Raw genomic sequence first — 24,815 nt, 5'->3', positions numbered from 1 at the left:
TCTGCTCTCTCCCTCTTGCCTGGAACAGCTCATAGAATCATCTTGTGAAACTGGCTTTTCATAAGTCATCCTTGCTCTGTTTCACATTGTGTCCAGTGTAAAACACGTTTCTGTTTAAGGCAGAGATTTTCTCACTCGGAAAATACACCAGGGACAGACTCTGTCTTTACATCAGGATATAGTTTCTGTTTATGGAAGAGATTTTCTCACGTAGAGAATACCAGGGCTGGACTCTGTCTTTATATCTTGAATCTAGCAAAAAGTAAGCCCTAAATGATTCCTTTATAATCAGAATGCAACTTATTCCAATCACATTCAATATTCTGTCTCCCAAGCGTTGTTTCCTTGCTCAGACATTGAATCCCAAAGAGTCATTTTACCCCAGTATGCATCGTATTTTAATAGGACCAAATTTAGATCTTAAAAAATATATCTGTGTGTATAGATATATGAATTAAAAATATAATATTTCTTCTTTCTATATACATAGGATATATATTTAATGTGTGATACATGTGTAGGAAGGGGAAATAGTAAGATTATATTCAAGTTATTTAAAATTTGAAACAAAGCTATTATTCTATAAACTAAGTACAAACCAATCACTTAGGCTTTGGTATCTGCAGATTTATTCATTCCTCTTGGTCAAGACCTGAGTCTCTGTCTAGCAAAATAAATTAGGTACAGAAAGATAAATACCACGTGTTCTCACTCATATGTGGGAGCTAAAAAAAAAACCATTTTGAGCTCACAGAAGCAGAGACTAAAATTATGGGTATAGAGGCTTGGAAGAGCATGCGGGGAGGTTGGTTACTTAATAAACAATTATATCTAGATGGGAGAAATGCCTTCTGGTGTTCCATGGCACTGTAAAATAAATTGGGTTAACTCTATTGTGTATTTTCAAATAGCTAAAAGAGAGGATTCTGAATGTTCCCAACATAAAGAAATAATAAACGTTTGAGGTGATGTTATGTTAATTTCCTTGATTTATTACATTGTACACACATATCAAAATATCACTTTGTATGCCATAACTATGTACAGTTACTACATGTCAATTTACAGTAATGAGGAAAAGAGAATAAATGAACGAAAAACAAGACCCACGTCTGAGTCATCTAATGTCATAAGGACCCATATTTATTTATTTACTTTGAGACAGGGTCTCTCTCAGGTCTCCACAGGAGCTAAGACTACAGGTGCACACCACCACACCACCACAATTTTTGTATTTTTTTGTAAAGGCAGGGTTTCACCATGTTGCCCAGGCTAGTCTCAAACTCCTGGGTTCAAGCCATCTGCCTGTCTCAGCCTCCCAAAGTGCTGGGAATACAGGCAGGATCCACCACACCCAACCAAGGAATCATATTAAAGCTGACCAAAATTAGGTCTCTTTTTTTTTTTTTAAAGAAGAAATTCATTATTATGTGATAAAGTGTGAGCTAAGGAAAGTAGTAAGATTTTCTTGGTCATGGATACGTATTTTTGTGTATGTCTGTTGTTAAATGCACGCACTGATTTGTAACAAAATGGACCTCACCTCAAGTCCATAAGAATCATACAAAATGGTATCTAATGACATTCCTGGAACATCAGCCAATATTATTATTTACGTAGAATGCAGTCACTGGGTCCTGAGGATTTCATCGGACGTTGGTTGCTGAAACTGAACTTTATCGGGTCTTTTCCTCTTCCACTGTGGTTTTCCACATTTCAACGTGTCACCTAACTGTCCTCAAACTTTACCTAAATCTTTGCAACTAAATGGAATCTTTATTCCCCCCTCTTCTGCTTTTCGAAGCAACCCTTTTCTTCCTGTGATAACACTCCCTGTGGCGCCTTTTGTGGTCACAGGGTTTGTAAACATTCAGACTTTTTGCAACTGCATATACTTTTATTCTTATTTTTCACTCTTCTCCCAGTTGCTGCTTTTTCTTTTAACCCTTTGAGGGAGTTAATTAGCCCCCTCTTCAACTTTTGTGGTGCACCTATTTATATTTGAGCCTCTGGGTTTTTGCTCAAATTGCTTTTCAATTTACTCACTGTTGAGGAAAGACATTATTTGGGGTTTGTAAGGTGTATCAAGCTTTTCTAAAGTGTAGACTTCTCTATACATAATTGCCTGTTTCCTAGAGTAGTTATCTGACAAGTCTATTCAAACAGAGAGAAACTGGTCATGAAGAGCTTTCTGTAAACCTTTCCTCTAGAAGAAATGTCTCTAGTCACACACTGCTTTCTCCCTTCTTGATTTTGTATCAGTCCAAAGCTAATCTGTCCTCACTCTGGATTGAATGAACTTGTGCCTTCTTGGGCATCATGTGTTACTAATTATCCCTCTCTTCCAATTGTAAATGTGTTTTCTTTATTGCTTCTTACCATTTAACATAAAAGTATACTCATCTTTATGGGGAGGGAATGAAAGCTTTCTTAACCATATATCTCCCTTTAACTATTCCCACATCTCTCTTTTCAGCCAGACTTTTAGGAGGAGAAGCCCTCAGTTGATGCCTTTACTTTCTCACCTCTGGTTCACTCTTTCCCAACTGCTGACGCTCAGCTTACTCACACACATCCCCAATCACTGAGCTGCCACAGGCAATGGCATTTGTGGCTTTTCTGCATTCTTGGCAAAATGTGACTCTGTTGATTGGGGTATTAGGTATAAAGAACCTACTGACCAGGCCCTGTGCTAGGTGAGGCCATTACAGAAATGAGAAGCAGACAGCACCTCCCTTCCGATGAGACTCACCAGATCAGCCATTTCTGATGAACACTCAGGTGCCCTGACTCTCACTTTTCACTTTTGCAGGCTTTACTTCATGCCACGTACATTTCCCTATTCCCCAAGTCTCCTTTCTCTCCAAACCCCTCCCCTTATTAGACACAGCTTTTTAAAGCAATCACGGTCACACCCATGGCTTCAATTGTTTTCTGTATGCTGTTATGACAATAGAATTTAATTGTTCTTATATAACAGTTTTATTTTATGTGACACCTCATTTGCTACAACCATAAATTCAAAGTTTCCCTAAGAAAGTAATCACTAAAAAGTTGTCATGTTCTTAGTATGTAAATTTGAGGAAATTTCCTTACTGGTTTGAGTTACTGTGTGTGTGTTACTTTTGAAAACATGAGTTGGGATGTCACAGAATGGACTTAGCCTACAGAGGTTTATATCCAATTTTCAACCAGAGGGTTCCATTTCAATGTGACACTTAAAGAGTTCAAAACTGTCTCATTCCCCACACCTCTTCCTCTTCCTCCATTCTCTGTCTAGGGGAGAATCACTGCTATTTACACAGTCCATCAAACTAGGGCCTTAGCAGCCTGTTTTTCCTTCCCCTCTTCCTCCACGTCTAATCACCAAGCACTTCCTGTTCTATCTCCCAAGTGATCACAAAACTTTTCCTTCCACTTCAGTCACTGCTGCTGCCTTTAGCCTTACTGTTCTCCAGATGAACATAGGGTCTCTTAATTAGCCCCATTGCTTTCATCAAGCCCTCTCCATTGCACAGAGTGACGTCACTGCAAACACATAGGATAGAGACTCCTCACCCATGTGTGGTTCAGTGACTCTCGTCTCCAGAATAAAATTCAAACTCTACCCCAGCATCTAATTTTAGATCTGCATTTTTATTGCAGATTGATTCACTGTCCAGCAGTGTAGCCTCAGATAATTAAACCCTCTAAGCCTTTGTTTGCTCATCTGCCTGAATTCACTGAGGGTTGGGACTGTTTCACACATGCAGTATTGGCACTTATAAGAGACTTAATGCTGAATGAAGGGGAGGCATTTTAAAATCCACATCAAAAAACTGTTATTCTTTAAAAAAATACTAATCTACAAGGTCACTTACCCTCCAAGCATGACGTCTACCTTTACTTTCTGAGAATCATGATCGGCTTGTGGGGATCAAGATTACTCAGGATTAAATCCTGGCCCCATCTTGAGCAGTCATGGAAACTTGGGGAAGCTACTTAACTTCTCCATCTAGACTGATTCTGTAAAATCCATAAAATGGAGTGGTTTCTGGGGGTTAAATTAGTATACCACAGTTGGAACACTGTCAGGCTTGCCAGATATTTACTATTCATCTTCATCAAATGAGGATAGTGGTATCCCACTGTGTGGTTCTCAATTTTGTGTGAGAAAAACATGCTTTATGCATTGTTAGTAAAAGAAATATCTGAATATCCCTGCCATGGAAGAAACAAACAAATGGAGAAAAGAGAGTTGGTAGGTCCTAGCATTTCAGAACTGGGAAGGATGAGTTCAGTCCCTATTTTATACACAAGGAAGGGAAAGTGTGATGTGTCCTAGGGTTTCATTCAAGTCACAGTCATCACGCTTTATCGCGAGTGGGACCAGGGCTCTAGGAGTTGCTATGGTCAAGTTGAAGACAAAAACTAACACTTGTAAGACAGGAAAGAAGCATTTACTTACAAAAGCAGTCCGAAATTTGTGTATAACTACATTTGGTGAGCAAATGAAAGCTGCCAGACTCAGGACAACAGCGATGCTAATGGAACTGACTTAAGTAACCGGGGTTTTCTATTGAGTTCATTGCCCAGGGTGACTTCCAACAACAACCCCCATCCCGCTGCACTTTTCTCAGGACTGGAAAGCTCAGGCAGCCCAGGACGAATAGTGCAGTCACCGCAGAGGGGCAGGGCGGCTACAAGGTGGGCAGCAGCGGGGATGGGCATTGTGAGGCATGGGGTGGGTGTGTGGGGTCGGCCACTGTGAGCCACTAGCCTGACTTGGTTGTTTCCTGGCAACCAGGTGACATAGGAGGCTTTGTGGTTACTAGGCAACGGCCAGGGCCAGCAGCCTTCAGTTCGTAGCTGGCAGTAGAAGGAGGAGGAGCTCCCACTACATTCTGTCACTTGTGCCTCTTGGACTTTTTTGTGTGTTTAGGTGCCCAATGGGGAGCAAACTGACTTGCTGCCTGGGCCCCAGCGGTGGCCTCAACTGTGACAGCTGCAGGCCAGATGTGGGACCCTGCCATGAGTGTGAGATTCCTGAGACTGTGGCAGCCGCAGCACCAGCATCCACCACTGCAAAGCCTGCCAAATTGGATTTGAAAGCCGCGAAGGCCCAACACATGCAGTACCTCAGCCTCCCGAAGACGCCGAAGATGCCAAAGATGCCCAAAGGTAAAGAAGCCATGGGTGCCATTTGCTCTCTGGCATCTCTCTGGCCACCACCGCCCCCACCCCTTTGTAGTCCCTCACCCTCAGACACATCCTCAGCTTTCAGCTCCCTCCTGCCTACGGCCAGCTTTCCCAGGGCTAGGCATGGGAGACAAAGGCTGGTTCTGCCTCTTGTCTTTGTTGTTGAGCCTTCTTTGTTGAGGACTTTTTGGTCTAGTCCCTCCCTTTTCTCAGTAAAATTTCAAATACTCCAGTTTTGGAGTCCCCATCCCATTCTCTATCCTTACCTATCCAGCTGGTCTGGTACCTAAGTGAAGGAGCCAGTTAAGGGCCCAATTGTTTCTTTTCTCCCATTCCTTAAGGTAGCTAATAATTGGGATAATTTAGACTCAAATATGTAGAGACTTCTTAAACTCAAAATACAGTTTTCCATGGAAGAGATTATATAGTATTCTTAATAGACGGTTTTAAGTCACATTGACAGAAGCTGCTTTATTTCTTCCAATTGTAATTTGAAGAAAGAAGGAAAAAAAATTGGGGGACATACTTAAAATGACTGCAGAAGGTAGGAAATGTTACTGCCAGAGCTGTAAAGAAGTTGTTTTTGTGTTGGTTTTACCCAAAAGAGTTTAGCCATGGAGCTCTGATTACTTTAAAATTCCCACTTTGACATGAGTGTCTCTCCAGCCCTAGAACAGTGTAGTCCCTATTTCATAGACAAGGAAGGGAAAGTGTGATGTGTCCTAGGGTTTCATTCAAGTCACAGTCATCACTCTTTATTGAGAGTGGGACCAGAGCTCTAGGAGTTGCTATGGTCAAGTTGAAGACAAAAACTAACACTTGTAAGACAAGAGAGAAGCATTTACTTACAAAAGCAGTCCAAAATTTGTGTATAACTACATTTGGTGAGCAAATGAAAGCTGCCAGACTCAGGAAAACAGAGATGCTAGTGGAACTGACTTTAGTAACCGGGGTTTTCTATTGAGTTCATTGCCCAGGGTGACTTCCAACAACAACCCCCACCCCGCTGCACTTTTCTCAGGACTGGAAGGCTCAGGCAGCCCAGGACGAATAGTGCAGTCACCGCAGAGGGGCAGGGCGGCTACAAGGTGGGCAGCAGCGGGGATGGGCATTGTGAGGCATGGGGTGGGCGTGTGGGGTCGGCCATTGTGAGCCACTAGCCTGACTTGGTTGTTTCCTGGCAACCGGGTGACATAGGAGGCTTTGTGGTTACTAGGCAACGGCCAGGGCCAGCAGCCTTCAGTTCGTAGCTGGTAGTGGAAGGAGGAGCTCTGACTACTCTCTCACGACTGTTTTTGTGCCTCTTGGTGCTTGTTGTGTCCCTTTCTTTATGAAATAAGACAGAAGGTCCCCACCTTCATAGACAGAGAGAGATCCCATCTTATTTGTTTTTAAAAATAAATTGAAAAGTGAGGGGGAGCCTTGTGAGGATGATGGGAGAGGGCTTCCAAAGAGGAAATTCTTCTTTGGAATTCCTGAAATGGGAAGGAACTTGTTTTGGGAAAAGGACAGAAAGACACAAAGGTGGCTGCAGCAGAGTGAAATGAATATGATGGGCTAAGGCCTTGTACATGTAGTGAGCGTTGACAAAGAATATGGACTTTAGTTGAGATGGGAAACCACTGGAGGATTATAGCCTAGGGATTACTGTTAATTCTCCAAGAAAAAGACTGACCAGCGGCTCTGTGAGAATATACTGTAATGCAGGCAAGGGTGGAAGCAGGGAGACCAGCTAGGAGGTTGGTGGCGTAGTTCAGGTGAGAGTCAACAGTGAAGAGACAAACAATAATGACCTGAAATAAGCTGACCTGAGAATCTTTAGATTCAAGTGAACCTAAAAGTAGGTAATAAAGTGGTAAATAGACAAGTCACAGAAAAAGAAATGCAGATGATCCTTAAACACATCTTCACACATAAGAGAAAGGCAAATGACAACTGTACTGCAGTGTCTCTCCTATTGAGTGAAATTCCAAAAACGTGGCAATACATTCTTTGGTTTGGCTGTAAGGAAAGTTGCACGCATATATTGCTGGTGGAAATGCAAAATGGCTTGACTCCACAAAGCAGAATTTGGCACAATCTCACAACCTTGCAAATGCATTTAAACCGGAAATCCTACTTTGAGGCATTTTATCCTGAAGGTATACTCCATAAATATGAAACAACCTATGCACAAAGTCCTTGTTGCATTATTTTCAATAGCTCAATATTGGAAATAACTGAAATGTCTAGTAAGGGACTAGTAAAATTAACTGGTACTTCCACCTAAAGGAGAACTATGGAGCTGTAAACAAGAGTAAGATGTCTTTTTACTGCTATGGAGTGATTCCCCAGATAGGTTACACAGAAAAGCAAAAAGGGAGAACATGCAGTAATATACATGAAAAAAGCAGGGGGAATAATGTGTGATTATTAAAACAAACAAAAAAACAATGCTGGGGAATTCTTGATGCTGACCTGTGACTGTTTTCTCCTTAACTTCAGTGGGTAGCCAAAGTGTGTATTTTCTCAAAATGTTATTTTGCTATGGGTTTTCCAAAGGATGTTAACTGTTTACTTTTCACCCAGAAGCTTTGTTTTGTAATTGATTGTGCATTATGTAGTAAATAGACTGCTCTTGCATTTTATTTGATCCTCTCAATGTTTTAAGTTAGGTGTAATATGGGAATTTTCCTTGTGTCACATATGAGAAGGCTGGATATAAGAAGTATAAAGTGAGTTTTTCAAGGTTTGAAAAAGTAAGAGTCAGATCAAGAATGTAAATTCTAGACATGGCATATAAAACTAGAATTTATTAAAAGGTGCATATGAGCTGCTTTGGATACTACCTCTTTTAAAAAATTTCCTTTAGTTTATTAAATTAGTTAAGCCTCAGGATTAAAACAGTAACGTTAGATAATGAGAAATAAAATGGAGATACTTGTAACTCGGTAATGCTTTTTATTTTTAAGAGACAGGGTCTTGCTTTGTCACCCAGGCTGGAGTGCAGTGGCATGATCATAGCTCACTGCAGCCTCAAACTCCTTGGCTCAAACAATCCTCCCACATCAGTCTTCCATGTACCTAGGTAAAGAAAAGCTCACTACCACACCTGGCTAATTTTTAAAACATTTTTTGTAGAGAAGAGGTCTCACTATGTTGCCCAGGCTGGTCTCAAACTTCTGACCTCAAGCAATCCTCCTGCCTTAGCCTCCAAAAATGTCAGGATTACAGCCATGAGCCAGCACACCTAGCCCAGAAATGTTCCTAAAACTCTGAAAAATGAAGTTAAATGCTATTAACACATCTATAAATGGATAGAAATACACTATGATATATCAAATGTCACAGCTCAGTCATGGTCACAACATTGATTAAAACGTTAAACAGTTTAGGTAAGTCTGAGAACAGAGAGGGAAGTACACGATTGCTTTGGAAGCCAGAATTAGGATTGTCAGAGCTGGGAAAGCAGAAGCAAGGCGTGAGTGTGCACAGGACCGGGGCACGCAGCAGCTCCATGATATGCTGTGTGTCCTCTTACATGGCAGGCCACCTCCAGGCCAGCAGATGAGAATCACCTGATGAGTGGAAAGAGTGGATTTAGGTAAAATCTCCGACTGTGCATCATAACTGAGAGACTTGAAATGTTTGTCTTATGGGTCATAAAGCTAATCAAAGTGAAAATGCAGGGATAATAGAGCAGGTGAGTAAATGCAGTAAGCCACCTGCCACCTCTCCAGGGCATCAACCATCCCAAAGAAATACTGGGGCAGCAGGATTTGACAAAGCTTGTGAGAAGAGCTCTCAGTTCAGGGTCCACGGCATGATTTAGAGGACTCAGGTGTTGAGGGGTCTCTGTCCCCAGGGAACAAACTACATTCTTGCCCCAGATCTTCATGCCTCACTGTGGTAACTCTGGGGAAGTCACTCAAAACGTCTAAGTTTTAATTCATTGAATTGGAAAATACGGGTTTGTAGCCCCTGCTCTGCCCGTCCCTTGGGGCTAATGTGGGGATCAAAGAAATAACAGATCTCTTTCATGAGCTAGAAAGCATCATGCCCATGGAAACAGTGAAGTCACTTTCTACCCTCCCCTGCCCGGGAGCCATACATGCTCCCTCTCTGTATTCAACCACTACCAAGTATCTGGATTATTCTTCCAGACATTGAATGATTGAACACTGTTGGGCATTTACAAAGCATGAGTCTTCTTAAGCCTTTATCTGTATCTCATCCTTTTTAGCCCTATAGATCTTAGTAGGTCTATAGCATAGATCTACTAACATTCCCACATCTCAGAATAGGGAACTGAGGTACAGAGGGGTTCATTTCGCTCTCCCAGGTATGTGCAGATTCTAAGTAGGATTTGAACCCATGCCATTCTTGGTGACTTGGATCTGCTGCTTTTCTGTATTGTCTCATCTAAATAAAGGTATCTGCCTGCACAAACAGTCCGTTTTAAGTGCAATGAACCTTGCAAAATCTTCCTAGAACCCAAATCTAATTCAGGTAGAGTTGAAAAGCAGACGGCGAAAACCGGGATCAAAACTTTCACCTGTGAATTAGTTTTTACTAATTTCTCTGCTGTCCTCTGCCAGTAACATGTCAAGCACTGTCTTTATTATAATCCATTTCCTAGAATCTATAAGAAGTCTGCTCTACCTTGCAGGTTTGGACGCCCACTCCAAGCGCTGGTTAAAAATAATATGGAGACGGCACGGAATTTGGCCTCTAGAAAATATAGGTAACGTGGAAATTAAATCATTAAGTTCATTCAAGCAAATAATTCTAGTTTATTCATTCAGTGCTCCATATTAGAGAAACTCAGTAAATGCTATGTCATGTTCTTCATTTATTTGTGCCAATTTAAATGCATTAAATCAATGGTAGATGATACAACTACACAAGTAAAGTAATATTGACAACTTAGAGTTCAGTTCTTTTGTGTGTGTGTGTGTGAGAGAGAGAGAGAAAAGGTCTCATTTGTCGCCCAGGAGTGCATTGGTGCAATCACAGCTCACTGCGATCTTGACCTCCCCAGGTTCAGGTGATCCTTCCACCTCAGCTTCCCAAGTAGCTGACCATAAGGCACATGCCACTATACCAAGCTAATTTTTTTTTTCTTTTTTTTTTTGTAGAGATGGGATTTCACCATTGCTCAGGCTTAGTTCAACTTTGATAGTGAAGGACATCTCAAATGTTTAGACATTTGCTTTCAGTTTGGTCAATTATGAATACAGCTATTATAAAAACCTTCTTGTGTCTTCTTTGGAAACACAATTTTTAAAATGTAACTGAAGAAATACTTAGGATTATGATTACTTGCTTGTATGGTAAGACTACATTTTTCTTTGTAAGAATTTCAGTAGAATTTACCAGTGAAATCATCTCAATATAGTGTTTTAGTTTTTTGAAAAGATATTAATCATTGATTCAATTTCTAAAATAAATATAGGCCTATTCAGATGATCTATTTCTCCTGAGTTTTGGTCTTCTAAAATAGATTTTAACAATTAGCTCATTTCATCTACTGTATCCAATTGTGAGCACAGACGTGTTCAGGATATTCCTTTATTATTTACTATTTTTTGATCTGACTCCTCTTAAACGGATATTATGAGTATACTGTGACTTCTTTCTTTCCTTTGTGGGTAGCCAAGGTAGAGGTTTATCAATGTTACTGATCTTTTCAAAGAACTGGCTTTTGGTTTTGTAGATTTTCTCTGAGGATTTCCTGTTTTCTATTCCACTGTATTCTGCAATCATTTATTTTTCCTCTGTTCTATATTACACTGCTGTTTTTCTCTCATTGCCCAAGTTGAAGCTTAGATTATGAATTTAGATATTTCTCATTATTGACACAGCATCCTGAATGTAACTCATTGAATGTAATCTCATTAAAATGCACACTTAATAATTAAAATGATAAATATGCATGCTTCACTACAATTTGAAAAACACAACAGGGTAGATGATCAATGTAGTGGCAGGATATGTAGAGCCACAGAAGTTAAATGATCTTGTAACATTTCATAAAATTGGGGATTTGCCTGGACCTTCAAATGGGGAGGAGGTGTGACGAGATGCTGTCGCTGAACCATACAGTGCCATTCTGTATTAAACTGTTCTTCAGGTGACATTGATGAGGTTGCCCTAGCTGGAACGCCAAGGCTCTTTCATTTCTTTCTGCCCCTCTCCTTTGCCTTCCTTCAACATCAAGGAGAATGGTCCAGCAGCAGCTCAGTGCGTACCTGTCAATTGCCCACCTCCACACTCCAGCCCCGGTCCACATCCCCCAAGGCTCCTTGTGGGATTCCTCAGCAGCACCAATGCACTGACTGTCACTCTATCTTCTCCTAGGTCCCACTGAAGATGTGCAGGCATCTGCACACAGCGGTGTGGAGGAGAATATAACGTCAGATATTGTAAGATGTATTTCTTTCTCTGGAAGAGAAATGCTTTTTGTTTTTTCTGGGGCTTCTAGAATATCAAGTGAATATCATTTTTTACTGCCATCATGATTCAGGTCTCAGTTGGTCATGGACTCTAGCGACCGGTCACTGGAGGTTATGACCAACTGAGGCCTGATTGACGATGGCAGTCAAAGGACGGCATCACTTACAAGCTGTTTGGTAGTGAGCGTATTTCTCAGTAGCAACCTTTTCTCCTTGAAAAATAATTTTGTATTTGCCAGCCAACATGGAAACTTGCTAAATATTCCAAAAAGCCCAATGCATTTTCCACAAGCATCCTCTATGCTTTATTTGGGGGCCAGTGACTTGATCACTGTTTGACATCCAGTTTTTTATTTCACCAAGTGAATAAAAGGCCTTTGCCAACAGAACCCAGCATGATCTGATCCTCATGGTGTTTCTTTTTCTTTTCTCTTATTGCAGGAAATATCTGAGGCCGAGCACGACCACCGTACGTATTCTTTTTTTTAAAAAAAACTTTATTTAGATGTAGTTGACATGCAAAACAATTCACCCATTTAATGTAAGTGATTCAGCGTTTTTACTATATTCACAGGGTTGTGCAACTATTGTTACAATCTAATCTTAGAACCTCTTTATTCCCCCTCAAAGAAACCCCACTAGTAGTCACTCCTTTGTCTTTCCCAACTCCCACACCCCTGGATCTAGGCAGCCACAAATGTACTTCCCGTTTCTATAGTACAGTGCCTTTCTGTGTTAACCGATTCTTAGGGTGACTATTTCACATTCATGAGGTTGCTGTAGCTGGAAAGCCAAGGCTCTTTCATTTCTTTCTGCCCTTCTCCTTTGCCTTCCTTCAACACCAAGGAGAATGGTCCAGTAGCAGCTCAGTCCATGCCTGTCAACTGCCCACCTCCATACACTCCAGCCCCGGTCCACATCCCCCAAGGCTCCTTGTGGGATTCCTCAGCAACACCAATGCACTGACTGTCACTATGTTCTCCTAGATTTGGTCAAAGATCTCAATGAAGGCTCATCTGTCTGTCTTGAAGACCTCGTGACACAGGAGATGGTAAGATGCATTTCTTTGTCTGGAAGAGAAATGTTTTTTCTGAGTCCTCTTGACTTATTAATGAAATGAAGATATAAAAATCTGACCATGTATATTATAGAAGACAAATACAATTTTTTTGTTGGCTGGAATATCAAGGGAATATCATATTTGATTGCTGTTGTCCATCAGGTCTTGGTCATGGACTCTAGCGACCGGTCACTGGAGTTTATGACCAACTGAGTCCTGTTGGATGACGGTAGTCAAAATGAGAGCATCACTTACAAACTATCTGGTAGTGAGCATATTTCTCAGTAGCAACTTTTTCTTCTTGAAAAATAATTTTATGTTTGCCAGCCAACATGGACTTGCTAAATATTCCATGAAAACCCATTGCCTTTTCCACAAGCATCATCTATGCTTCATTCGGGGGGCCAGTGACTTGATCACTGTTTGACATGTTTTTTTCTACTGTCACCAAGTGAATAATAGACCTGTGCCAACAGGGCCCAGCATGATCTGATCCTCATGGCGTTTTCCTTTCTCCTATTGCAGGCAAAGGAGAGATGCGAAGATTACCTCTGTAAGTATATATATAGATAGATAGATAGATATACGTAGATATATATATATGTAGAGATATATATATATGTAGAGATATATATATATATATGTAGAGATATATATATATTTTTCTTTTGAGACAAAGTCTTGTTCTTTTCCCCTAGGCTGGGTTAAAATGGCACAATCTCGGCTCAATGAACCCATCAGCTCCCAGGTTCGAGGACTTCTCCGGCTTCCGTGTCCCGAGTAGCTGGGATTACAGATGCCTGCCATCACGCCCAGCTAAAATCATTTTATGAATGCATATTTCCATCTGGGTGAAAAAAAATCATAAGCCTCTCTCCCTTCCTACTGAGCACCTGTGAACAGTGACCTGCAGTTTGTGGCTGCAGCCAGTCCTCATGGAGCCTGGTGTTCCTACATTTCATTCTGAGGCTCACATTCTCAGTCACTCTGCAGGAGAACACCCGCCCCATACTGGGTCATTACAGAGTGGGCCAATCCATCTGCTGCATCTGAGGAGCTGGGTCCAGCTTCTACGGTGAATCCATATATTTCTGTATTTCCTGGATAAGGAAGAGGAAAGGAGCTGAGCTGGTGGAGGAAGAAGAGCTAATATTAACTGACTCCTTATTTTGTACCAGGTACTGTGGTAGTTACATATTTTATCTCATGTAATTCTTACCAAACAGTAAGGGGGGTTGGGAGTGATGGAGACAATATTGATGTTATCTCCATTTTAGGGTGAGAAAATGAAGGCTCAGAAAGGTTATATTACTTGCCCAAGATCACTCAGCTGCTAAGAGCCAGGATATGAAACAGAAGTTTTACATTAGAAGGGTTCAAATTTATTTTCAATTTCCCTGCTCCATTCTGAATAGGTATTGGCATTTACCTTTGGGCTATGTAGAACAAGTGCTTTGTCACCAAAACAGCTATTGTGAACTCTTTCTGCCCTAGTAGGATTCATGCATTTTATCGTCTTCAAAGTAAAAAACTTTAAGAGCCAGGAATCTGCCACACTGACTCTCAACTTAAATCTCAGCCACTTTTACCTTAAAATTCAGACTTGTGTAGACATCTCTAGAAGACTTGGTGGACTAATCTTTAAGAGTTCGTTTGCATGAGGGAGGAAGAGGAGCCCAAATTTGGACCAAAGACATGCCTAGAAGTCGGAGCAGGAGGGTCAGCAGGAAGTCTGTTTCTTAGAGTTCCTCCAGCCCAGTCTGAGTGGTAGAAATCAGGAACTGAAAATAAATCTGAAAGTTGTTTGAAATCATGGTAAGACATGGGTAACATAATATATTGGGGGTTTGTGTTATAAATGAGGCTATTTTCATATGTTTAGTATTTTGTATTTTTAGTAGAGACGGGGTTTCACCATGTTGGCCAGGCTGGTCTCCAACTCCTGATCTCAAGTGATACCCCCACCTCAGCCTCCCAAAGTGCTGGGATTACAGGCGTGAGCCACCGTGCCCAGCCATATATATTTATATATATGTATATACACACACACACACTTACAGTGGGCCGGGCACAGTAGCTCATGCCTGTAATCCCAGCACTTTGGGAGGCAGAGGTGTGCGGGTCACGAGGTCAGGAGATCGAGACCATCCTAGCTAACATGGTGAAACTCCATCTCTACTAAAAATACAAAAAATTAGCCGGGTGTGGTGGCGGGCACCTGTGGTCCCAGCTACTGGGGAGGCTGAGGCATGAACCCGGGAGGCGGAGCTTGCAGTGAGCCAGGATTGCGCCACTGCACTCCAGCCTGGGCGACAGACTGAGACTGCCACAAAAGAAAAAAAAAAAAAAAAAAAATATATATATATATATATATATATATATATATATATAAAATATATACGAAATACATATATTATCGGGGGACCTGCCCCGATAATCACGTAGGTTCTTTTCTATTTTTCCTAAGTGTCGGCTGGCTTGAGAAATAAAGGGACAGAGTACAAAAGAGAGAAATTTTAACACTGGGCGTCCAGGGGAGACATCACACGTTGGTAGGATCCATGATGCCCCACAAGACACAAAAACCAGCAAGTTTTTATTAGGGATTTTCAAAAGGGGAGGGAGTGTGCGAATAGGTGTGGGTGACAGACATCAAATACTTAACAGGGTAATAGAATATCACAAGGCAAGTGGAGGCAGGGCGAGATCATAGGACCACAGGACTGGCGAAATTAAAATTGCTAATGAAGTTTCAGGCACCATTGTCATTGATAACATCTTATCAGGAGACAGGGTTTTGAGATCAACTGGTCTGACCAAAATTTATTAGGTGGGAATTTCCTCTTCCTAATAAGCCTGGGAGCGCTATGGGAAACTGGAGTTTATTTCATCTCTGCAGCCTTGACCATAAGAGACGACCACACCCCTGGGGGGGCCAGTTCAGAGACCTACCCCTAGGTGCGCACTCTCTTTCTCAGGGATGTTCCATGCTGAGAAAAAGAATTCAGCGATATTTCTCCCATTTGCTTTTGAAAGAAGAGAAATATGGCTCTGTTCTGTCTGGCTCACTGGTGGTCAGAGTTTAAGGTTATCTCTCTTATTCCTTGAACAATTGCTGTTACCCTGTTCTTTTTTCAAGGTGCTCAGATTTCATATTGCTCAAACACACACGCTGTACAATTTGTGCAGTTAATGCAATTATCACATAGCCCTGAAGCGACATACATCCTCCTCCGCTGACAAGATTAAGAGATTAAAGTAAAGACAGGCATAGGAAATCACAAGGATATTGACTGGGGAAGTGATAAGTGCCCATGAAATGTTTACAATTTATGTTTAGAGATTGCAGTAAAGACAGGCACAAGAAATTACAAAAGTATTAATTTGGGGAACTAATAAATGTCCATAAAATCTTCACAATCCACGTTCTTCTGTCATGGCTTCAGCTGGTCCCTCTGTTTGGGGTCCCTGACTTCCCGCAACAATATATAAATATATTATATATATAATATAGAAATACAGATTATATATATTAAATATATATTATATTAAATATATAATAAAATATATTATATTATATATAACATATAATACATAAAACTATATACTATATAATACATATAATATATAAGTCTATTATATATAATATTATATTATATATTATATTATATATAATATATAATATATATTATATTATATATAATATATAATATATATTTATATTATATATATTTATATTATATGTTATATATGTAATATATAAAACATATATTACATATATATGTAATATATAAAACATATATTACATATATATGTAATATATAACTATATAATATATAACTATATATTATATATAACTATATATTATATATAACTATATAATATATAACTATATATTATATATAACTATATATTATATAACTATATATTATATATAACTATATATTATATAACTATATATTATATATAACTATATATTATATAACTATATAATATATATAACTATATTATATATAACTATAACTATATAATATATATAACTATATAATATATATAACTATATAATATATATAACTATATAATATATATAACTATCTATTATATATAACTATATAATATATATAACTATCTATTATATATAACTATATAATATATATAACTATCTATTATATATAACTATATAATATATATAACTATCTATTATATATAACTATATAATATATATAACTATCTATTATATATAACTATATAATATATATAACTATCTATTATATATAACTATATAATATATATAACTATCTATTATATATTACTATATAATATATATAACTATCTATTATATATAACTATATAATATATATAACTATCTATTATATATAACTATATAATATATATAACTATCTATTATATATAACTATATAATATATATAACTATCTATTATATATAACTATATAATATATATAACTATCTATTATATATAACTATATAATATATATAACTATCTATTATATATAACTATATAATATATATAACTATCTATTATATATAACTATATAATATATATAACTATCTATTATATATAACTATATAATATATATAACTATCTATTATATATAACTATATAATATATATAACTATATAATATATATAACTATATATTATATATAACTATATAATATATATAACTATATATTATATATAACTATATAATATATATAACTATACTATATATAACATAATACATAACTATATAATATACATTATATATAACTATATAATATACATTATATATAACTATATATAATGTATATTATATATAAATATATAATATATTTATATTTATATTTATATATAATGTATATTATATATAAATATATAATATATTTATATTTATATTTATATATAAATATTATATATTTATATAAATATTATATATTTATATAAATATTATATATTTATATAAATATTATATATTTATATAATATAAATATTATATAAAATTATATAATATAATATATTTATTTATTATATTTATATTTGTATTTATATATATTTAATATATATAATATAATATAAATATTATATATTTATATAAATATATTTATATTTATATTATAATATATTTATAATATATATTATTATTTATATTAAATATAAATATATATTATATATTATATATATTATGTATATAAATATATAATATATATTATATATTATATAATATATATTATGTATATAAATATATAATATATATTATATAATATATAATATATATTATATATATAAATATATTATATATATATAATAAATAGATATTTGTTTTCTTTGAGACGGAGTCACATTCTGTCCCCCAGGCTGGAGTGCAGCGGCGCAACTGCAAGCTCCGCCTCCTGGGTTCACGCCATTCTCCTGCCTCAGCCTCCCAAGTAGCTGGGACCACAGGCGCCCGCCACCACGCCCGGCTAGTTTTTTGTATTATTTATTCATTTTTTTAGTAGAGACGGGGTTTCACCGTGTTAGCCAGGATGGTCACGATCTCCTGACCTTGTGATTGCCCGCCTCAGCCTCCGAAAGTGCTGGCATTACAGGCGTGAGTCACTGTGCCTGGCCAGGTTAAGTTTATTTTTTAAAAAACAGCTTTATTGAGACATAGTTGACATGCAAAACAATTCACCTATTTAATATGGGTGATTCAGTGTTTTTACGACATTTACAGGGTTGTGCAATCATTGTTAGAATCTAGTTTTAGAATATTTTCATTCCCCCTTTGAAGAAACCCCATAGCCGTTAGTAGTCACTTCTCTCTTTTCCCCAACCCCCATACCCCTGGCCCTAGGCAGCCACTCATCTACTTCCTGTTTTTCTAGATTTGCCTACTTTGGCAATTTCTTTTTTTTTTTTAGTTTAATTTCTACTTTAAGTTCAGAGATACATGTGCAGGATGTGCAGGTTTGTTACATATGTAAAAGTGTGGCATGGTGGTTTCCTGCACCTGTCAACCCATCATCTAGCTATTAAGCCCTGCATACATTAGCTACTTATCCCAATGCCCTCCCTCCTGCTTCAGCCCCCGAGAGCCCCACTGTGTATTGTTCCCCTCTCTAACACTGTACATATTTTAATACCACTCCCTTCCTAATGACAAATCTAAGTGATGAGTCAGGGAAGATTCTCTTGCCTGCTTTTGTCTGGAGAACCTCCCTGGCTTCAGGTTCCTGATAGGTGTGAGGACCTGGGGTAGGATGTGAGAAACAGATGGCTCACTGAAGAACTGTGATCATCTGCTAGGGTCTCTGGAAACAGCCATATCATTTAGATGGTGTGGGTTTGTGTGCAGAAGGGCTGGGAGGTAACTAGTAGTGAGTTAATATGTAGTGATTGTGAGTGTGTTTGTCAATGTGTGTTTCCCCCAGAAAATGTGGACCCACATGCACAACACAGTACAAGTGTCACTGTTTTTGAATTCCTGGCCTATAGTGATCCTCTCACCTCAGCCTCCCGAGTCATGTCATTCATCTAACAGAAAGGAAGAAAAAATCCCACCACCACCATACACTTCACATAAATCACCTCTTTCCTCCCTCATCTCAGCTGTACCGGAAGGCCAGTTGAATATCCTACTTAGATATTGTGGGATGGAGAGGGTACAGAAAAGAATGAACCCAGATTTTGACCTCCTGAATGGAAGAGGCAAACATGAACCCAGAAATGGGTCCCAGTGTTGATGCTCTGTGTTACTCAACTGTGTCACTCAGGCATGAGATAAGGTGTCCCCACACCAGGGAGTTCCAGCACTTATGTGTACACTTGAAACCGTAATGGCCTATAAAGCATGCCAAACATTGACCATCATCCAAGGGGGCCTCAGTGGTCACATAACCCAGGGTAGCAAAAGATACTGGAACAGCAGGCGTTAACATGGGCATTACTGTGAAATACACATAGAAAGCCCACAGGCTTTTGGTCAGCTCACAGATTCTGAGAAGTGTAAGATACCACATAGAACAGTGCACATCAACATCTGTTAGAGCTGGGGTCATTCCTCAGCACTTGGTCAAAGCAGGGGAAAATCAGGAAGATAATTGTATTGTATTTAATAACAAGACCACCTCAAGCCTCAGAAATGCTCCAATCTATAGCAGACAGACAAGGGCCAGTGCCACATCAGAATGCAGAGGACAACGTTGTTGTTAGCCTGGCGCCCATCACCCTCATTGGAGACCTCCTGCATAGCTAGCGTAGTGAGGCTCAGCACTCACCATGTGCTGATCCCCATGATGGACCGTCTCACTGCCGGGGGCTGGTGGGAACATGAACAGCCACTGACTCAATGGACGCACAGACAGTGTAAAGAAAGGGAAGACCAGAAAGAGAAATATCACAGGGTTAGCACTCACTATCTCTAAATAATAGGGAAATGCAGCATTTTAAGAGCTTTTTTTATTTGTCTTTGTAACAAAAGATTAGTAAAGATATAATACAATTATTTTGCCTACCATTCTTTCAATAAATGAGTAGAGTGACAGTCAGTGCACTGGTGCTGCTTAGGAATCCCATGAGGAGCCTTGGGGGATGTGGACCGGGGCTGGAGTGTATGGAGGTCGGTGGTTGACAAGCAGGGACTGAGCTGCTGCTGAGCCATCCTCCTTGGTGGTGAAGGAAGGCAAGCAGAGAGGGGCGGAAAGAAATGATGACTGAGCCTTGGCTTTCCAACTAGGGGAACCTAGTCAATGTGAAATAGTCACCTAAAGAATAGGTTAATACAAAAAGACACAGTAATAGCTTCATTTAAGACATTAATAAGAAATGTCACCTCTTGATTAGCCTTTCTATTCCTCACAGCATTTGACTCATCTGTATACTTTACTCCTGCCACCTCTCTCCTTCACCAACCTTTTCTAGGAAAGGCCTCAGAGTTCATCTTCCACAAGCCATCTTTAGCATAGAGAGTGGGGCAGGGCTTGTTCCTCTGAAGTTAGACCCTGGCCCAGCCACATGTGACATTCAGTTGTGGTAGGAAGCTGGGAAGGAAAAAGCTAAAGACATCTAACATTTGTCTTCAGATAATGTTACTAGAGATAGGAAACGCCATGTTTATGTGGAGACTCAGTCTCTTTTCACTTAGCCTAGTCATAGTTTCTGTGTGCTCTGCTCAGGAAATCCTGTAAAATGCAAAGGGTACAATAGGTTTGCTTGAGGGACTGAGCATCAGGCTGAGCTCTTGGCTTCCTTCCTAAGAGGATAAAGGGTAGGTCAAGCTTCACAAGGTGGGGAAAGACAAACTCAACACTGGGAGAGGAGAATCTCCATCATGCCCTGTTGATGCTACCGTTGAAATAGGTTTTTGTCAAACACCGCATATTCTCACTCATAGGTGGGAACTGAACAATGAGAACACATGGACACAGGAAGGGGAACATCACACTCTGGGGACTGTTGGGGGGTGGGGGGAGGGGGGAGGGATAGCTTTAGGAGATATACCTAATGCTAAATGACGAGTTAATGGGTGCAGCCACACCAGCATGGCACATGTATACATATGTAACTAACCTGCACATTGTGCACATGTACCCTAAAACTTAAAGTATATAATAATAAAATTTAAAAATTTAAAAAAAAAAGAAATAGGTTTTTGTTTGCTTCTGAAAACCTTCACACACAGAAAGCCAAGGTAGTTGCTTTAAGTCACGATGAATATGAATAAAGTGGACCACATGATGATTTGAGGTTTCTTTTGGAGCAGGCATTCTATGAAATACATTGCTTTTCAGTAGAATTTGATTGTCCTGTATGTGTCAGTATCTTTCAATGAACAAAACAGAACAAAACAATGAAACTGTTTGATTTGGCAATGTCACTTGTTCACCCAAGAAGTTATTTTCTCATGACCAGATTGTCCTAGACATCTTTCATCTCTAGAGAATAGTTTCCCCATGGTGCTTCAGGGGCCCTGCTATGTGTGATTCAAGGAAAATATCAGTGTTACCAACACTGAGGTTCTTAGAATTCATGGACAGCTGCCCAGTGGGCTCCATGGGAGAGAGCAAGAGAGAGCCCCGTGCTAGACCTGAAGGGGAACATGATTTAGAGGATCAGAAGGAAAAAAAATGAGGATATTGGGACATTGTTGGAGGAGAAGCTCAAGGTTGCAAGGTTAGGGGCATCAGTTCAACATCATTACCGGGGCCCAGGCAGGATATAAGACCCCTTCTGAGTCGGAGTGAGCAGGACCTGGCCTTCCTGTCTGCCAAGAGTATGGTGTGAACATCATCTTAAGTGCCTCGAGAAAGCAGCTTCCTTATTGTACCATGTCTTCCCCATCTCTTTGTGTGATGATGGCAATGACACCAGTAGAAATTGGTGAGAGGGGCAGAACAGAAATCAGGTCCCCACTTTTCTGACACAGCAGACAGGACACGAGTCAGTAGGGATGGACTTCAGGGTCAGGCCAGACACAGAGATGTCCCGGACCTGATCTTCCTGGGGCTGGGACAGATAAGTTTTCATTTTTCACCTCTTCTGGAAGTCACCTGGGGAATGGTCCTTCAGTAGACACTGTTGGCCAATGGTTGTCTGGCCCAGAAATATGTTTCAACTAGACGTAGCCCCCTAGTTCTTGGCCAGGGCAGTGGCAGCGCTTCCGAGTAGCAGGGGAGGTGGGGAGGGACACGAGTTCCAGTGCAGGGTGAGCTCAGCAAAGGGGTGGGGACTGACCCTAGAGTCCAGGTCATCCTTGCAACTCTTCTGTGGAATCCACAACACCTCAGTTTCCCCTTACTTTGGAGATGGTTTAACATCTTCAGTATCAAACTTGGGGTCTTCTCACAGATGGATAGAGGAAACCTGGCCATGGGTGTTTACTGCCAGGGCAGTGACTGTCTCTTCCTCATTTGTTCTTACCCCAGAGCTCAGTCCCAGTGAAGACACGTTAGGCCCCATGGATGTTTTAATGAACACACCCCAGGGATGAGTTCTAGATCACCCCTGGGCTGGGATCTAGTGCAGGTGTGGAAAGGTTTTCTTCACAGCCTGTCCAGCCTTTTGAGCCCCATACTCATCCTGGAGCCTGCCCAGCTTATGATTCAGGGTCCCTGGAGATGAGGGTGAACTCCTGAGGACAGCGAGTTGCCCCTACCTCTCTGCTCCTGCCATTCTGATCTTGTCTAGACAGGGTGAGCAGGGCCATGCTCTTCCACTGGGTGCAAGACCGCCCCCTGCTGGAATCCCTCTGGACCTGGATATTGTCCTCATGGTCATATCCCCAGCCCCACACAGTGACTGGCCCTTGTGCAGATGCCCAGGAAGTAACCTTAAATGTATGCTAGGATCAGAGCAGCAAACGATTCTGCAAAAGAAAAAAAACACCAGGATAGGGGAGTCTTGTCTTCCTCATTTCTGGATCTCTGGAGCTGTCCCGTCTAGTGTGGTTCTCAGTCATATATGTGCCTCTTCATGGTTAAATAAATTTAAATATACACAATTAAAAATTCAGAACCTCATCACAACAGCCACCATGCAATGACCCAGCTGCCACATGTTTATACAGCTCAAGTTTTCCTTCTTTCCACCCTTTGATGAGAACATAATCTTCAGGCTGGTGCTGTTACCGGAAATTCTAGGGGTGGTACATGTGCTAAAAGACTTTTAGTTTTGAGGGAAAGGAAAGTGGGAGATAAACCAAGTATATAATTTTTAAGAAATGGGCCTTTTATTTTAAATGTGGGGACATCAGCAGTGGACTTTATAGTCCTTGGTGCCTTCTTACTGAGAAATTTCCTTTAGCACCTACTTTTATTAGTTTTTATATAATGCTCAACCTTGTTTCTTCCTTATTCACCTGGCCTTGTTTCTTTCTCCCTTAGCTAAGAGAACCAGACAAACTCCATCTTGGCTCTTTCACTGGCAGCCCCTTCCTCAAGGACTTAACTTGTGCAAGCTGACTCCCAGCACATCCAAGAATGCAATTAACTGATAAGATACTGTGACAAGCTATATCCACAGTACCCAAGAATTCGTCTGATTGATAACGCCTAGAGCCCCGCGTCTATCACCTCGTAATAGTCTTAAAGCCCCTGCACCTGGAACTGTTTACTTTCCTGTAACCATTTATCCTTTTAACTTTTTGACTACTTAACTTCTGTAAAATTGTTTTAACTAGACCCCCCCCCCCTTCCTAAACCAAGATATAAAAGTTAATCAAGTCCCTTCCTCAGGGCTGAGAGAATTTTGAGCGTTAGCTGTCTCTCGGTCGCTGGCTAATAAAGGACTCTTAATTCATCTCAAAGAGTGGCGTTTTTCTAACTGGCTCGGGCACAACATTTAGACCGAAGAAAGCCAAACACCATTTTATATTTGACAACGCTTCCTGCATGTTTATACCACATAAGCTAGATTTCACCTTTATATTAGTGTTATTAATGTTAAACAGTTTTAATAAAACTTTGTAGACATATTTATTCAATTTTTAATGTCTGACCATAAGATTTTTATAGACTTTTTTTAACCTTTTATAATTTTTGTCAAAGAGCAGGTTAGCGCTTTAAGAAGAACCCATTGTGTTTTTATTTTAATGTCCAGTTCACAGCAAAACTGGATGATACCCCTTTAACTTTAGCCAATATGTTTACACACAGAATTTTCTTTACAATTAATGTTTCAAAACTTGCTTAAACCTTCAAAACAATTTTTGTAACCTTTTAATGTAGGTAAAAATCCACAATCTTATGCTTCCTTATAATCCTTTTACCAAAGGCATATTTTACTTTCCTTATACACCTTGCACATAAACTGTTTCTTCAATAGTTTTACATTCAGGAAGACTAATTCATTTAAATTATACAACATTTCTTGCATAAATTTCTTTTTCTAACACTTATTTTCATGATTTTTCAGACAATTCTTCGACATGTCTCAACTTTCTGACTTATTGCAAACATCCCTTTCTTTAAACAACTAGTTAATTTATTTCAGGACAAGAATTTTCCATATAACATTCCTTTTTATATAAATTCTGCACCGTCACTTTTTTTCTTTTTTCTTTTTTTCGAAGATGATAACCATTCTTTTCCAAAGCAAACTTCCTTCAGGTCTGTGCACTAGACTGTCTAAGGCCACAGATTAGAAGTTACTATCATACATGTTA

General features: G+C 39.3%; 1 protein-coding gene and 1 long non-coding RNA gene across 5 annotated transcripts in view; one reads left to right on the top strand and one right to left on the bottom strand.

Annotated features, from left to right (window-relative positions):
* The window catches only part of LOC129052641 (uncharacterized), a 35,349-nt gene extending 30,285 nt beyond the window's left edge, over positions 1–5,064 (bottom strand). Inside the window, exon 1 of the long non-coding RNA XR_008517732.2 lies at positions 4,448–5,064. This is a non-coding gene — a long non-coding RNA (uncharacterized LOC129052641). The remainder of the gene's footprint in view (positions 1–4,447) is intronic.
* C23H22orf42 (chromosome 23 C22orf42 homolog) lies at positions 4,794–23,957 on the top strand. 4 transcript variants are annotated; one of them, XM_054543366.2, is made up of 9 exons: positions 4,827–5,160; positions 9,827–9,901; positions 11,518–11,582; positions 12,054–12,081; positions 12,599–12,663; positions 13,198–13,225; positions 13,371–13,850; positions 14,274–14,487; positions 23,536–23,957. In XM_054543366.2, the coding sequence occupies exons 1-7, from the start codon at positions 4,929–4,931 to the stop codon at positions 13,454–13,456; spliced, it is 579 nt and encodes a 192-aa protein (XP_054399341.2). In that variant the 5' UTR covers positions 4,827–4,928; the 3' UTR covers positions 13,457–13,850; positions 14,274–14,487; positions 23,536–23,957. The 4 variants fall into 4 exon arrangements, with proteins under 4 accessions (XP_054399340.2, XP_054399341.2, XP_054399342.2 ...); XM_054543367.2 differs by having other exon boundaries at positions 14,252–14,487; XM_054543365.2 differs by lacking the exon at positions 14,274–14,487 and having other exon boundaries at positions 4,794–5,160.
* Positions 23,958–24,815: the final 858 nt, after the last annotated feature.

This window comes from Pongo abelii, chromosome 23 (assembly GCF_028885655.2).
Source record: "Pongo abelii isolate AG06213 chromosome 23, NHGRI_mPonAbe1-v2.0_pri, whole genome shotgun sequence".
NCBI classification, from domain to species: Eukaryota; Metazoa; Chordata; class Mammalia; order Primates; family Hominidae; genus Pongo; species Pongo abelii.
Note: the sequence above shows the minus strand (reverse complement) of the source record. Positions and strands in the feature narration are given on the sequence as shown.